The sequence below is a fragment of the Elephantulus edwardii genome, unplaced genomic scaffold (assembly GCF_000299155.1).
Source record: "Elephantulus edwardii isolate Elephantulus edwardi_28Jun2011 unplaced genomic scaffold, EleEdw1.0 scaffold00001, whole genome shotgun sequence".
Lineage (NCBI taxonomy): Eukaryota > Metazoa > Chordata > Mammalia > Macroscelidea > Macroscelididae > Elephantulus > Elephantulus edwardii.
The window spans coordinates 1273662-1290200 of NW_006399751.1; the positions used below are offsets into that span (position 1 = coordinate 1273662).

Consider the following 16539-nt stretch of genomic DNA (forward strand, 5'->3'; position numbering starts at 1 on the left):
TGTGAGCGCTGGCCGCCTGGCCCTGTGAGCGCTGGCTGACTAGTCCTGTGAGTGGACTCCTGTAATGCCCGCAGGCGTAACAGGTAAGACCATTCAAAGACTTTCCTTAAAATAAAAACTGAAGATTTCCAGAAACTGTCATTACTACCAAATTTTAGCTAAGAAGACATTTTTCCCCCCTAGGAATTACTCTAGAGTTTATTTTCTCTAAAAACTCTAAAACACAGATTGTCATTAGAAAATAGCCTACAGTTTAAATTTATAGTTTATAAGGTTATAGCTAACCCTCAAAACAGGCTTCAAGGACAGGATCTGTACTCATATTTCAACAATATATTACACATCTTCACTAAGGGAAATATTGGTAGACTTTTAAAATACCTCATTTTGTGAATATGTTCCTATCAAAATTAGCAATGGACCTCCAAGGTGTAATTTAAAGGCCAAGACAGCAGTAGGTAAGAAACTTTAATTAGTTTCCACATTGACTGTAGATGCACTTTACCTAATGACCAGTTTCACAGGATCTGGTGACCCACTGACATTGATCAGGAACTCCTCTTCGAAGGCCCCCAGGGTGGTAGAACTGAAGGAGATCAGGACAGCTTGGACTTGACTTGATTCAATGATGCCTTCACTGGGGCTGAACACGAAGCAGGATCCCAATGGCGTAGTTGGCGTCACCAAGTTGAAGAGGGCATCAATGCTGCCTTTGTTGCATAGTATCGTCTGTATCAATAAGAAAAACGAATGAAAAGATAGGCAGTAGACCTTTCTAAGGCCAAAATGACCTATTTCAGAAAACCGTATGGCTGAATGGTTTGACACCAGTTAGGACAGCGAAAGGTGAAGGAATTTGCTATTGTTGGTAGGTGCCACGAAGTTGGTTCTGACTCACAGTGAAGTGATCATGTTTATGACAGAACAGAGCACTGCCTGGGCCCAGGCCACACACAGGACTGCTATGTCTCAGCCCCGGTTGCCGCGGCGGTGACAGTCCACTGCACCGAGGGGTTTCCTCTTCTTGTGCTATCTTCTCCTTTACCCAGCGAGCCAGAGGTCGTGATTTATCATCTTTGCCTCCAAGGCACACTCGGGCTGCACTTTCTCCAAGATGTATTTGTTTGCTATGAGTTGGAATTCACTCAAAGACAATGGGTTGGGATTCAAGGTTAACCTTGTACAATCCCCTTAGCTTCTCTTTGCTCCAGCTTCCTCACCCACCCATAAAATGGAGTAACTAAATGTCTACAACTCTAACAACAATGCCTGGAAAACAGGGCTAGTAAGCATCCATGATTGTCTGTTATATCCCCAGGGCCAGGCAAGGGTCTGTATTTGAACTTGAACTGTGCTTAAAAAGCAACTGATAGATTTGTGGCAACTCATGAGAAGTTCTCTTTCTTGAAAAGATGCATAGATTGACTTTTCTTGGATTTTACCAGCAATATTTTACCAAGGTTTTTAATAAAGTGTCAGCTTCTTCATTGTAAAAAAAATTATGCATGTCACTTTTTACCACTAAGGACAGGAACGTTGACTCACCTATACCGACTCCAGCAAATTGTGTGGGGCAAAGCTCTAAAGCCTTCTGATCACCAGTAGTTCCCATCCCTTGCCGTCCACCTCCATGGAGAGCAGAGGATTTATATCAGAACTGCACCTCTCATCTGTTCTCCTCCCTAATTACACCGGGGAATAGTGTACACTCGTGGGGGTTAAGGCTTATTCTTCATGTATCTGCCAAGCTCAGCAATGACTAAGCGATAGCTAGTTATTCAAATCTGTCTCGAGTAGGTAATGTAATAAATTGAAAGTGAGATGCAATGAGGCATCAGCATTAAATACGCAGAGAGTGCAAAATATCCCATAAGAAGCACTTCGCCATGCCCTTCCCTGCTGCTGCAAAGCTCTCAGGATGGCCGGCGTGATGCGTCACCTCATTTCACACTCATCTGGCTGCTGGGGTTTGCTTTCCTTTAAAACTTGGGAGGACAGGAAGTGGTGGCATAAAACATGCTTCAGTTAAATGTGTAAGAAACGATTATTACACTCAGGGAAACCCTATTTGTTCTGGGTCAGAAAGGAAGCTCCTTTCCTGACTGGCCATTAGTAATTCGCATCTGAAAGGTGTAAACAGGGATATTCTCCCTGGTCAGTTACAGATGGAGTATCAGCAATACCAACTCTGTCCCCTTTGGTTTCCACTCCTCCTTTCACAGAGCAATCACAGTAGCCTCACGCTTAGGCGACTCTGATAGCCATGCGGCTAATTTCAGTATCAAGGTAATAGTGTCACACTGTCGACACTTCTGTGTAGCTTACACACCATCCCATTAAGGCCAGAGAGAGACCAGTGAATGCAGAGGTGGGTGACACCGTAGACAGCTCTCCCAGCACAGGAACTTGGCCCCTGCTGCCACGTTAGGCTGTGTGGAGGGCAGAGCTGGCTACAGCCCATGCCTGCCCGTGAATGGAGGGACGCTGGTGAGTAAGTAAGCAGGACCTGACAGCCAACCAAGAACCTACTCTTCCAAATGGCATACACACTCTAGTCAACCGGCGACCAGCTCACCAACACTGACTAGACAATGATTAGCAGGGCCACTCAGCCAAGGTCCATGACACTGCGGCTGAGTCAGGCTTGCTGGTCACTGAGCTCATGTCGCAGCCTCCTCTGCAGTTGTTGTGGTTGACGGAGTCACTGACTCGGCTCCTTCTCGCGGTGACTCTGTGGACATGGAACAAAACCCTGCCTCATGTTCACCGTCTCTGTTGCCGCCTTCTTGTCACTCCACTTTGTTGAAGGTCTCCCTCTTTTTCGTTGACTTTCTACTTTTACCGAGCATGCAGTCTTTCTCCAGCGACTGGGCCTTTCTGCTAACACGGCCAATGTATCTGAGATGAAGTCCCACCAGCCTTGCCTCTAAGGAGCCTTCCGGCCGCTCTTCTGCCAAGGCAGGTCTTTTGTTCTTTCTGCGGTCCTGGCTACAGGCAACATCCTCTGCAGTTAGGTGCAGCTAAGGGGATGTGAAGCCAAGTGGTACATCTCCTCCAGAACCACCTGCCAAATCCCCTCAGGTTGCACAATCTCTGAGAACAGTACAAATGAATTCAATGGAGAAATAGTCTAGAAGAAAGCTTTAATGAGTACTGCCAAAAAAGTGCCCTCGGTACAAATTCAGCAACGCAGAACTACTGATCCCAGAGAGCCCATGACTGTCTCCTAAGCAAGAACCACTTCCACCTTTTTTGGAAAGACAAAGCAGAGAGGTCTACTCCAGATCCCACAGTGACTGGCTTTTCAGATGTGGATTGGGGATGAGGACATTCAGAGCAAAATCTCCAGTGAGAAAACAGCTTTCCTCCTCATTAGGACATTCTGGAAAATGTACAAGGTTCTTTATCCCCTAATCCGTCGACTCGGTTGTCAGTAAACAAGCACAAAACAGATGGAGAGATGTATTTATGGTTCTCCCCTTTGCAACACGCAGGATGATGAAATCAGCCCAATTAAACGCTGGCTTCAATGTGCTTCAGTTCTTGGTAAAATGCGAGAGGGATAAGATGCAGGGAACAGAAAAGGGCAAAACCAGGAAAGAGGAGGGAGGCAGAGACTGACAGGGCTGGAACAGAAGACGGCAAGAGTGAGGCAAATGAGGGCAACTCCAAAAATTTTCCAGAAAATGAAAACAGAAAGGAAGCACTGTTTAAGGTTTTAATGAATAATTCTACTGCTTACCTCATAACAATGTACAGATCCAATGAAGACTTTTCCGATATCCAGCAGTTCAAAGTTGAAATGGATCTTGGGTCCCATTCCTTCCCCTCTGATTCGGAGGGGCAGGCGGATCTCTCGGCCTGTAACACAGTTGAGACCCCATGACCCACAACGGCACTGCACCATCCCGTTACCCGTACACACTGTTAGGATGCCTGCATCATGTCTCTGCACCGGATTAAGCAACAGCAGCTCAATTCCTCTGATTCAAGAGACTCACAGCTGACCCCCGAGGGTTTGCAGAGGCTGCACGGAGGAGCTGCTGGTTGGTGAGAATCCCCAAGGGAAGGCCCTACCATTGGGTTAGCAGTGCAGTCCCTCGGGGTTACACCTTCAGCGCTCCCTTCTATAACCACCTTGCTCCTGTGATGTGCCGTTCAGTCATCATGACCCTACGATCTAGGGATCTGAACTCTGTGCTGTCCTGGGTCATCCCCACCATGTCTGACACACACATTGTTCCTGTTGCCATGCCAAGCCACCGTGTTGGGGATCTATGACCAAAGGAGATGAAAAAGTGTCTCACACCATTTGGGCATATGTTGTTAGGCTCTTCCCTGGAAAGGGACATCATGCTTGGAAAGGCAGAGGGTCAGTGAAAGAGAAGAAAACCCCCAATAAGTTGGAATAATACAGTGTCTGTGGGAACAGGTTCAAGAGTGAAGGAGCTGATAAGGATGGCTTGGGACGGGGCAGGTCTCAGACATGTTGTTCATAGGGTCGCTGTGAGTTCTACTCAACTCAACAGCTCTTAACAACAACTGCCTGCTAGAATCCCCCATGTCTACCTTGAACTCTGCGGCAGTAAAGCATACTCAGCCTCTTGCTGTCACTGTTCTGTTACTTCAGTAGTTATCTTGAACTGATCTAATTTTCTCCCCACAGTTGAGCCTCTGAACACATTGAAACCATGATTTCAGGCCTGCATACTTGGTGGGTCCTGATGTGGTGCAAAGAATCTATGCACTTGGCTGATGACTGAAAGGCTGGAGGTTCAGCCTTTAAAACATCAATCAGGAACGTGGAAGCAGCCTTTGAATTGTGGTCTGGAGAAGAGTACTGAATAGTCCAGTGGCTCCGAAGAAAAAACAAATTTGTCTTGGAGAAAGTGCAACCAGAGTGCTCATTAGAGACTAGGATGGTGAAACTCGCATACTTTGGGCATGTTGTCAGGAGGACTAGATCTCGGGAAAAGATAACATACTGGAAAAGATGGGGGGTCAGAAAGAGAGGAGACCTTCCCGGAGACGGAGTGATGTAGTGATGGGCCCACCCATGGTGGGATTATGAGGGTGGCGCAGGATAGGATGTGCTTGGGGTTTTTTTTCTTTTCTTTCTCTATTTGTGTGTGTAGCATCAAATCAGATCTGACTGGTACCGGAGGAGACTGTCCCTCCTTCTCCAGCAGAGCATTCGAAGCGCACACCTCTGGGATTGCAGTGCAGCTTTTTGGCCACCAGATCTCCCTAGGATGTGGTTCTTATTTGCTGTTTAAAGGTTGACGAGTTAGAGTTGAAGTGATGGCAGATACTAACAATATCAAAACACCAGCAGTGAGGAAAGCAAGGGTAGGGGCATTTAGTGCATGCATGAGACATGATTAAAAGTATCATTAAAACTGGGTAAGAATTACACCTCAGACCAAAGCATATTAGCAGGGGTGCAAAAAGTAAATTAGCATAAAATATTAGCCTCTAGGTATGTGGACACAAGTAGGAGGGGCTTAATGAAAAATGTTTTTGTTATCACAACTACAGGACTACTTTACCCAAAAAATTTAATACATGTCTTCTGAAATTTAATTCTTTTAATTCTGTGTAAGAATTTTCTAGACAGTCACTCTGGCATTACCCCTCTGATAATGTCACCCCCTGGGATCACCCTGTGCGACCCTCGTGATGCCACTAAAGCACATATATTTCTTTGACTAGCTGCTTTCAATTATTCTGAGTACAGACATAAGAGTAGGATTGTTGAGTTGTATAGTAATTTTATGTTTGACCTTTAGAGGAAGTGTTAAACTGTTTCCCACAATAACTGAATCATTTTAAAGTCCCACAGGTAAATTTTTTTTTTTAACTAGTCCCTTCTTTTGGACATTTATGTGATTTCCAACTTTTCACTATATCAAACCATATATATTCTTGAACAGAGTGTTGTCTTATATTATCCTAAAGCACTCTGAAGACAACAGTGTACTGTTTCTTGTCCTCTGTTGCTGTTGAGAAGTCAGCTCAGCTGACGGTCATTGTTCATGGAAAGCAAAGATCCTTCCTTCTGGCTGCTTTAAAGATTTCCTTTTTGTCTTCAGTTTTGAGCGTTTTTACGAGGATGTTCCCAGCTGTGGTTGTTATTTATGCAGACTGGGGGCTGTAGAGTTTCCTAATTCCTAGACTGATGTTTTCACTAGTTTTGGAAGATTTTCAGCCACTCTGTTTACTTATTGCTGCCGCTTTCCTTTTCTTCTTTCCTTCTGAAATTCTCCTGATGACTCCTCTTTTGTTTGCCAGGTTTCATGAACTCTCATGCTTTCTTGGAATGTTATCACTCCATGCTTCAATGTGCATAATACCCTTTGATTTATCTACCTTTCACCTGATAATATCTATCTCTGGCGATACCTAATAAGCTGTTCAAATCATCCATTGCTTTCTTGTTAGCAGAGTTTTTTATTTCCAGAATTTCCATTAGATTTTTAAAATATTGTTTCTGAGCCTCTGGTGAAATTCTTCCCCATGTCTTTTATTAAGAAATCTGTCTCTGATAATTCTATTATCTGGCTCCTTTGTGAGTTTGTTTATGCTATTTATCTTTGTTTTTTCTCAGATTGTCTTTTATCTCCATATGGATTATTTTTTATTGAGTGATGATAAGTGAATTTAAAAACTGTAGAGATATTCTGCATATCTAAAAAGATGTTATCTCCTTTCAGTTTTCACCTAGTGACTCAGTGGGGGTGAGATTAATCCCTCACTTTGATCTAACTTTTCTCAGGTATGAATGATTCCAAGAAAAAATTAAGTCCTACAGAAAAATTACTTAAGTGATTATTTATCAGTTCTCCGATAGAGCTATGTAACCAGTACCACTCTAGATATAAAACAGAGACGTTGCTCCTTATATAGGCCTTTTCAATGCCCTATTTCATTGGGTTTGATAGAAAGCTTGGCGGATTCACCAGATCTCTTCCTCCTGGGCGTCCCATGAATTCCCACATTTTATTCCTAGAATCATTTATTTTATTTTTCAGTCTCTATGAAAAAACCTGCACCTCAGAGAATCAAGTTCTCCCCAAAGACTGGCTGTCCTTGTTTTTTCCTTTCTTCTAGTGTTGGCCCTATAATTTTTCACTGTCCTGTGTTTTAAGGAATATTTTACTTAACTTTCTAGTTATTCTTACAGAGAGGGTACACCCAAATTACCCTGTCCATCACTACTGTAAGAAGAATTACCCAAAGGGGTACATATTATTACTGCAGTACCTATTGCCATATTGCTCTCCAGCAAAGTTATAGTAACTGGTAGTATTTAAGGGTAATTGCATAGTATTAAAGGGTCTCGAGCTCTGGTAATATCGTATGTTACATGCTGTGCTGCTCACTGAAAGGTCAGAAGTTTGGATGCGCTTGCTGCTTTGAGGGAGGAAGATGGGCATCTCTCTCTTTTTAATTAATTTTAATGAAAGTTTACAGAGACTTAGGGGTTCCATTCATTCATTGTTTTTTTGTTGTTTTTTTTTTCACCATACTGAATTAGGAAGTTTATTAGGCTCCTCATTTCCATGTCTAGGATGTAAACATGGATTTACATGCATTGTCTCATTTGGCGGATCTTACATGCATGTAGAGTCTTCAGTCAGCCAGGCCTTTGATTCTACTTGTCATAATTTACAGTTGGCTCAATGTGAGTAAATGACAAACACAGAATGATGCATAAGCCATAGCAACAAATCCCTCTCATTACCATTTACTTTTTTTTTTCCTAAAACTGTATCACAACTCTTTCTTGTAAAAAATAAATTTCAGAACAAGGCATTTAATTCACTTTGTTGAGAAAAATAAAGGCAAGTCTATAATTTTTAAAGCAATGAATGCTCAACTATGGCTGAAAGATACACCCTGAGAAGTAAATGATGTTAACGAACCCATTGAGGTTTATAAAGCTGTGTTAACCTAATGTAGGGAAGGGACACAAGATACAGGCACGAATGTCCCTGGTCATTTGGCTGTGCAATTCTCTAAGGATGCGGTGCTACACACGTCCTCATTGTTGTCAATGCTTGAGGCGTCGGTCGACTCCAGGTTGCTTACCACAATTCCAACGGAGGACAGACTGGTGATGAAGGCATGCATCCGCTGTGCATAAATATCCCTAATATTAAAGTAAGGTAGCTCGTGACATTTTTCTGGTGGGTCCTCGCTGCACTGGTCCACATCAATGTCCTTTTGCTTCTGATAGTACTTGGAAAACTTATTGAAGATGATAGTGATAGGAAGCGCCACCACCAAGATGCCACAGATGATACAGGTGCTGGCGATAAGCTTTCCAGGCAAGGTGACCGGGTGGGTGTCTCCATAGCCCACGGTCGTCATACTGATGGTGGCCCACCACCAGCAGATGGGGATGCTGGTGAGGCCCGACGTGGACTCATCTTTCTCCACAGAGTAGATAAGCACAGAAAAGATGGAAATTCCCACCGACAGGAAGAGAAGCAGCAGCCCAACTTCATGATAGCTGTGTCTCAGGGTCGCTCCTAGAGACCGAAGTCCCACTGAGTGGCGTGCAAGCTTTAGGATTCGGAAAATCCGCATCAGTCTCAGGATCTGGACCACCTTTCCCATGTTCTCAATGTCCTCGCTCTCTTCCTCCTTGGTGTCTACAGCCAGCGTGGCATAGAAGGGTATAATGGAGACAAAGTCGATTATGTTCAGAGGGTTCTTCCAGAATTTCTTTTGGCAGGGGGCGGCAACCAGTCGGATGGCCAGCTCCCCGGTAAACCAGGTGATGCACGCAATCTCCACTCCTTCCAGCACGGGGTCATCCACAGCTCCATCCTCATTCTGGAACTCGGACATGCTGTGGATGCACATCGCCACGATGGAGGCCAGCACCACGCTCAAGGACGAGATGGCGATCAGCTTGGCGGACAGGCAGTACCCTGGGTTTTCCATTCGAATCCAGATTTTCTTTCTGAGCTGCCCAAATCGTAGCTTGTCAAACTTCTCCAGCTCTTTCTCAAAGAGAGAAGACTCTTCAAAGGAGGAGTCGGTGCTCACGTCATTGCTTTTCTGATCCCAGTCCTTCTCGTGGTTCTCCTCCTTGCGCTCCTGGTAGCGGTTGCTGCAGCAGGAGTCAATGAACAGCTCGTTGATGCCCCAGTACTCAATCTCCTGGCAGAAGGAGAACACACACAGCTCCTCCATGACATGTAGCTTCCCCGTGTAGTAAAAATTCAAAACATATCTGAACAGGGAGGGGTTCCTATCAAAATAGTACTCCTTATCGGCCACGCTGTAGTCATCACAGAGCTCCAAAATTGCTTCTTCAGAGTGGCAGGTGAGCAACTTCCCGAGTCTGGTATGAGGAAACCGGAGGAGGGTGCTCTGGTCCACTGACTGCTTAAAGCCCCCAACATTCAAGTTGACAAGTTCCTCGTCCTGTGCAGGGCGATGGAAGAACTCACCATACACCATGGTGGATACAGGTGGTGGAGCGCCGGCTTGGAAGGGAAATGAACACGATCACTTTGCACCTTTGTGGTGGCGATGTCACACTCTCTGCCCTCATCCTGCCCAGTACGATCTCCATCATCATCCAAGAAGTGTCACCTGTTTTTCCTCACTGGAATCTGTAGTACACATAGGGATTTAGTGTCCCCAAAAGAAGAGAAGAGTTGTGTTCTCTAGCTGTCCAGGCCAAAGGGATTGATGTGAAATCACGGACACACCAGGCCAAAATGCCAATTTTGAGGTTTGTTCCTGTCTTGGAAGGATGTACACTGCAGCATGATGCTCCCTGCAGACTGACAGGGCTCCGGGGTCACGACGAGTGGCTCAAATGCCTGACATCGTTCCACTGGCCTCAGAAACGAGTGTCCTGGCTCCATGCACCTGATAGCAGACCCTTTAAAGTATAGCTGTCTGAAGGCAGGAGTTCCATAGATTTGCCAGAGATGGAATCCTTGGTGAGGTGCTCCTGTGTCATTTGTAGGAATCATAAGATGCTTCTGTTCATTTGTGTTTGCTTCACAGCAGGTAGTATCCTGAGCTCATGCAACAGGCGGAGTCTCAGAGCTCCAGCGACGGCGGGTTCCAGAGACTGGAGGTTGGGGAACACCGGGAGACAGGCGTCCAGTAGAATGCAAAGTCCCCTGCAGACGCAGACCTGCAGCATTGTAAACTCCAGATCACCGGGGCACCTGCAGGAGTCCGAGCGTGAGTGGCTCCCTCCGCTCTGCAGGGCCGGAGCTGTAGGGATCCGGCCTCGCCGCGCGGTCCCGCTCGCCCACCGCGGTGGCGGCGGCGGCGAGAAGAACCAGTGGCCCGCGTGCGTCTGTCTGTCTGTCTCCATTCATTCATTGTTGCACTTTTCTCCCTGCCCACTTCCCATCCCTCCAATTCACTCTTCTCCTTGAAAAGTAAAACTCTTTCATTGTTATACAATCCCTTCCCCCAAGTCCACTCCACTATGCTGTCTTTGTTCCAGACTTCTGTAGTGACAATAATACCCAATCATATATCCCTTTTAAACAGTTCTCTCCCTCATCCGTTTCAATACCGTATACATCATTCCTCCCCTCCTTTTCTGTCTTCCCTCAACCCCAATGTCATTCCCATTTTACAACAGCAGCCCTAGGCAATCATTCGTCCTTTTGTGACTGAGATATTTCACTCAGCATAATGTCCTCCAGGGTCATCCATTTTGCATAATATTTCATGAGTTTCTTATTTTTCAGTGCTGCATAGTATTCCATTGTGTGCATGTACCAGAGCTTTTCTATCCATTCATTTGTTGATGGTCAATGGGCATCTCTTGTAATGACATACAGCCTGAAACACCCTGTGGAGGTTCTTTCTGAGTTCTATCAACTTGATAGCAGCAGCCTTGGTGTTGGGCTCGCTCTTCCCATGGAGCACCGCTACTGGAGTGGTTCAGAGCTGGGCGGATAAGGGAAAAGGTCAGTTCACTAGCCTCTCCATGAAAGGGAATGAGGCGCTCTGCTCCTGTAAATATTTATAGCATCAAAACCTCATGGGGCAATTCTACTGTATTTTAGAGGTTCAACATGAGTTCAGATCTAGTGTGAAAGTGACTTCATGCTGTTGTCTTGTTTTTTCTTGGTTTTTTTTTTCTGCTACCTACATCCTCACCAGTAAGACTTTTGAAAACATTATGGAGTTTGGTAAATTTCCCTTAAGTTCCTACCCCTTAAAGGTCAAGTTATTTAAGGAAAAAGTCTTCTTGTCTTCAATGTGTGGCACTGTGACACAGGCACGCTGCTTGTGATGCTTTGTTAGAAGTAACTGTCAGTCACAGATCAAAGATGCTTTGGACAGCCAAGTGATATTTATACTCTATTATCATCATCGTAATGCCTTGTGGCATCTCACATCCTACTGTCTTCTGTCACATGTCTACTGTCATATGCATGTGAAAGGCTGGATAATGAATAAGGAAGACCAAATAAGAATTTATACCTTTGCATTTCAGTGCTGGCTAAGAATAGTGAATATACCAGGGGCTTCCGGAAGAATGAGCAAATCTGTCTTAGAAGTACAACTAGAACGCTCCTGAGAAGCGAAAATGGCAAGATTTCATCTCATGTACTTTACGCGTGACATCTTATGGGGCCAGTTCCTGGTTCATCCTCGGTAAAGCAGAGAATCTATGAACAGAACCCTCAAAGAGACAGACGGATATGGTGCTGCACGTGAGCACAGGAATGATGGTGAGCCTGGCACAGACTGAGCAGCATTTTGTACTATTGTACAAATTACTGAGCCAGAAGCAACTCGATGGCACCTAACAACAATAACAACAGTCTTCTGTTACTATTCAGCTTTGGTGTTATACTATTAAGTTTCATTCTTTTTCCTCTTTGTGAAAAACACCTGTCTCTTTGTGTTCCCCGTAGTGCCTCGCGATACAGTGGACAGTCAGGATGGAAGTATTCATCTGATTACAAGAAACAAGAGCAATCTGAACAGTTGTTAGGGCAAGTGATGTATTCCTGCCATCTGACCCCTGGAAGAGATGTTCCTCCATCATCAACTGTTGCTGATGGCAATACCCTAAAACACCAGCCAACCTCTTCCAGATCCCAGAGCTCACCACCTGCCATTATTATCTTAGAGCTCCAGTCTACTGAAAACGATTTGCTCTCCTTGGTCAAGAAACAAATATTTTATAAGGATCCAATTTTCAGAATAGCCATGAGAGAGAATTGTAAATACATCATTGAATGAACTGCATGACTATTTATAACTGTTAGACCTAAAGCTTTCCTCATCTGTCACCTTGATTGCCTTCTTTTAAAAAAATAAATGAAGTTGTGTTTTAATAAACAATGAGCCAGTCGGTGCTCCTTCAGGAATTAATTACTCAGAGGCGTTTGTCTTATTCATAGCTCGCTGCCATCCTCATCCAGGACAGAGTGAGAGGACAGAGTGATACCTGACAACCTTGAACTCACAAAAAAATTATTCTGCATTTCAGGGTCCCTGGTGGTGCAGTGTGTTAACATGACAGGCTGCTAACTAAAAGATCAACACTATGAGTTATGGGAGAGAGATTCCCCCCATAAAGACTTATGGCCTGGGAAACCTGAGCGAGGGTTGTGACGAATTGAAATCAACTCGACAGCCATCCACAAGATGTTTTTAAGTGGAGTTTTTCTTTCCTGAAAAATGCAGGAAGATGGCAAATCCTTAAAGAAATAATACATTTTAAGTACAGACTCATTACTAAACAAAAAAAAATACTAAAATATTTCTAAAAGAAAGTTTTTTATGGTTAGCACAGGAATCCAGAATTAAGGTTGCATAGAGAAGTGTACTCGAGGCAGGGGATGGGATGGGGGAATTGTATGCTAATGAAGGAATTTTTTTTTCTTTTTCTTTTTTGGAGAGGGGAGTGAACTGGTGGGGAGGGGTGGGCAGGGAGAAAAGTGCGGCAATGAATGAATGGAAATCCATAACCTCTGTAAATGTTTATTAAAATTAGTAAAAAAAGAAAAAGGAAAAAAAAAAAAGAAAGAGCTTCTTATCTATTGTTAAGAGTTGAGAGGGAGAAGCAGATGTTACACACAGAAAAAAGCAGAGGGATGTACTATGTTGTCCTTTAATACATGTGAAATCCCTAAATACCATAGTCTCTATTGCATTAAATTCTAGAAAATGCAAACCCTGGTCTTTTTTTAAAAAAAGTCCCCTGTACACAGTAACTGGGCTCAGAGCTATTGTACACAGGATCACTATGAGGTGCAGGTAACTCAATCTTCCGGAAGTTCAGCATTCTGCTTGAGTGCCTATCCTATGCATAAGAAAGGATTTTTTTTTTTAGGGTAGGAAGAAAATACTATCATTACTCACATAATTTAGGACTGTCTACCTAGAAGAGTCCTGGGATGATAGCACCAGTGAAGCCTTCAACTTCTAGTCAAAAGGTTGGCAGTTAGAACTCCACCAGACGTGTCAGAGAAGACCAGCTTCATAAGGTCACAATCTTAGACACTCTATGCAGCCTTCTACTCTGTGTACATGGGCTCACTAGGTGGTGGTGTCATTTGAGGGGGCTAACAAGAATCAGCACCACACAGAAAATGCAAAAGAACCTACAATCTTAAAAAGAATAAGATAGTTTTGTATGGTAGATGGTCACCTAATCAATATAACAGTCAAATGTATTTCTATGTCCAGCAACAGGCAAATATTTTCATTTCTAAGATATTATTTACAATAGAAACAAGAACATAAAGTACTTAAAATATATACGTAGCAAAACAAGAATTTCAAGGAGTAAATCACAAAACATTATTGAAAGATATTGGCAAAAACCTAAATAAATTGAGAAACAGGTCATGTTCTTGAATAAGACTCAAAATGGTCAACTTTTCCCCCAACGGATCTGTATCAGTGCACTACTTATCTATTAAGGAAATGCACAACTAAATCAATAGGCAGCTCTGGTAGCCTTGTGGTAAGTAGCTGTACAGCCAACCCAGAGTCAATTGGTTAAAATTTACCAGCTGCTCTGTGGAGAAAGATGGGCAATTTCCTTCCATGTGATTTATTGCCCTGCTAACAAATCCAGTTGGGTCCAATCCAAAGACAATGAATACCAACCAAATTAAATGCTAAAAGCCAGAATTTGATGAGATGGTTAGTGGATGTCAAATGTAAAATAAAAAAGGCTAAAGATAACCAAGATATTCTAAAAGAAAAGACTCTTTCAGATATTAAAAACTATTCTAAAGGTATAGTAATTACGATAACGTGATACTGAGACAAGGAACCCTGCTGGTATAGTGAGTAATATTTTGGGCTGCTGGCTGGAAGCCCGGTCGTGTAAAAGCACCAGCTTCTCACTGGGAGAAAACCTCCAGTCTCCTCCCTTGAAGATCTACAGCCTCCGATCCTTGAAGAATGGTCACCATGAGCTGAACCATCAGACAAAAGTGGTTATGCTTTTGGTATTAAGAAGAGCAAAACAGCCAAGAGAACAGAATAAATAATTCAGAATAGATGAACAAATACATGAAGATCAAAACCACAATGAGACATGCCTATCAGAGATGGAAAGCCAATCACTACTAAGAGCACTCACGGTGTGGAGCACCGTGAGTAAGAAAGTAAATCAGCAAAGGAAAGTAAACTTTGGGAGAAAGCTGCTAAGATAGTCAACCTGAGAATGCACGACTGGATTGTCCAAACAATTCCACCGTCAGGAAAAGATCCTAGAAAATCCCATCACCAGGGACCTGGATACATATTAAAGACCGCACGCAGAAAGTTTTACTCTTAATATATTGTTAAGCACATGAAGTTGATTCCGGCTCATATCACGGAATAAAACTCTGCCTCATCCACTGTGTTTCGTGTCCACTGCAGTGGCTCTCACTGGGAGTGTGCCTGGCCTGCGCGGACCTCTGCTTCAGGTTCTTTTCCAGCTGTTCCTCCTCCTTGTGACTTGTACAAAGTCAGCAAGCCAAAAGCTCATCACCTTCACTCTGAGGACCGTGCGCTTCCTCAGATGTCTTCATTCTCCTGGCAATCTTCACCAACACTGCATCGATGCTCTTCCTCTTTTCCTTTGTCATTGTCAAGCTCTTGTATGCATCTGAGGCAACTACAAAGGTTGTACCACACTCTGGCTGCGGAAAGGACACCTTTGCTTTTTTTATACTTTAAAGAGGCCTTTTGCAGCAGATTTACTCCAAACAATATGCGGTTCAATTTCCTGGCTCCCACATCCATGGACAGGTGACTATTTATCAAGCAGAGAAACTGTTAACAACTTCAATAATTAAGAAACACTAGTGCATGATGAGATTGCAGTGTGATGAATTTTGAGAAAGAAAGCCTCTATGCACATGCAGCATGTTATTATTCTGGGAGAGAAAAAAAAATGTTTCCAAAGATTGGATTGATGTGCCCGTCTGTTTCTTAAAAGTAAGTAAATCTCCATTATTTAGTTGAATTAGGATCAAAATCAAAAGCCCTAAATTGTCCTAAGAATTTAGCTCTTTCCCTCTCACAATATACAGAATGAAACAGACAGTGAGATTTCATTTTTATGTTTTTAGAGGAAGCGTGGACATCTGGAGCCAGTGCTGCCGGGCTGTCTTTCTACAGGGGCCCAGAGCACTCATCAACAGTGTTCTCTCCCAATGAATCTCACCGCTTCAATTAGAAAGTGCTGCTTCCTTCTGAAGTTCCCATATGCTGAACCAGACCAAATATATGTTCTTTCCTTTTGAATTTTTTTAAAAGAGGAGTGATTAACTTAAGAATTTCCATATTCTATTGGAAAGTTAAGAAAGACAAAGGATCCGTTTCAAAACCTCTATCAAAAGAAAACCTACCAACTGGGAAAAAACATTTGGCAACACCATTTCTGAAATCCTTGACAAGATATACTGACACAACATCTAATGAATAATACTTGAAGTGTCACTTTCTCCAGAGAGGCTTCCTTGTTCCAAGACTGAACTGTGTCACAAATCCTCCTCGTTCATTCATTCACTGCAGAGCATTCCAACATATCCTCCAGTTTATATGACACTCTCCTCCACACTAATTTCTAAGCTTTCTGTGGGCCGGAGGAACATTGTTTTTGTTTGAGGGGAGGGTTCCTCCCAGGTGGGTCCCCCCTCCATCATTGTACCTACGGCAGCAAGATAGATTAGCTGAGTGTTCAAGTCTGAGATGTGGGCTAGTCGGCCTGTTGAAATCTAATGCATCCCACGAGGCTTTGCTCAAGACCACTGACACCAGCTTCCTATGCTACTTCCTGCTTCTTAACATATGCTTACAGCCCATCATATACCATTGATGACAAAAGAAGAGAGATAGAAGCAACAAGAGAGACATGCAGTTTGAGTTCAATCACATAAACTTCAAAACCAGGTGATATGAAGTCGTATTGTGTAAGAATACTCACATACGAATAAAAACTACAATGAGAGCAAGGAAATGCCAGAGCTCCTCTAGTGTGGCCATCATTATATTCGCCTCACACGCAAAAGGTCCCCGGTTTGA

At 43.5% G+C, this 16539-nt stretch overlaps 2 protein-coding genes across 2 annotated transcripts in view; both read right to left on the reverse strand.

The window, feature by feature from the left end:
* HYDIN (HYDIN, axonemal central pair apparatus protein) overlaps nucleotides 1-16539 on the reverse strand; it is a 294240-nt gene that overhangs the window by 206378 nt on the left and 71323 nt on the right. The window contains exons 10-11 of the mRNA XM_006878867.1: nucleotides 3743-3861; nucleotides 506-729 (exon numbers count right to left, since the gene is read on the reverse strand). Coding sequence (XP_006878929.1) covers nucleotides 506-729; nucleotides 3743-3861 — 343 coding nt within the window. The remainder of the gene's footprint in view (nucleotides 1-505; nucleotides 730-3742; nucleotides 3862-16539) is intronic.
* LOC102850612 (potassium voltage-gated channel subfamily S member 3-like) lies at nucleotides 7999-9474 on the reverse strand. Its single transcript, XM_006878624.1, has one exon. The coding sequence runs from the start codon at nucleotides 9472-9474 to the stop codon at nucleotides 7999-8001; it is 1476 nt and encodes a 491-aa protein (XP_006878686.1).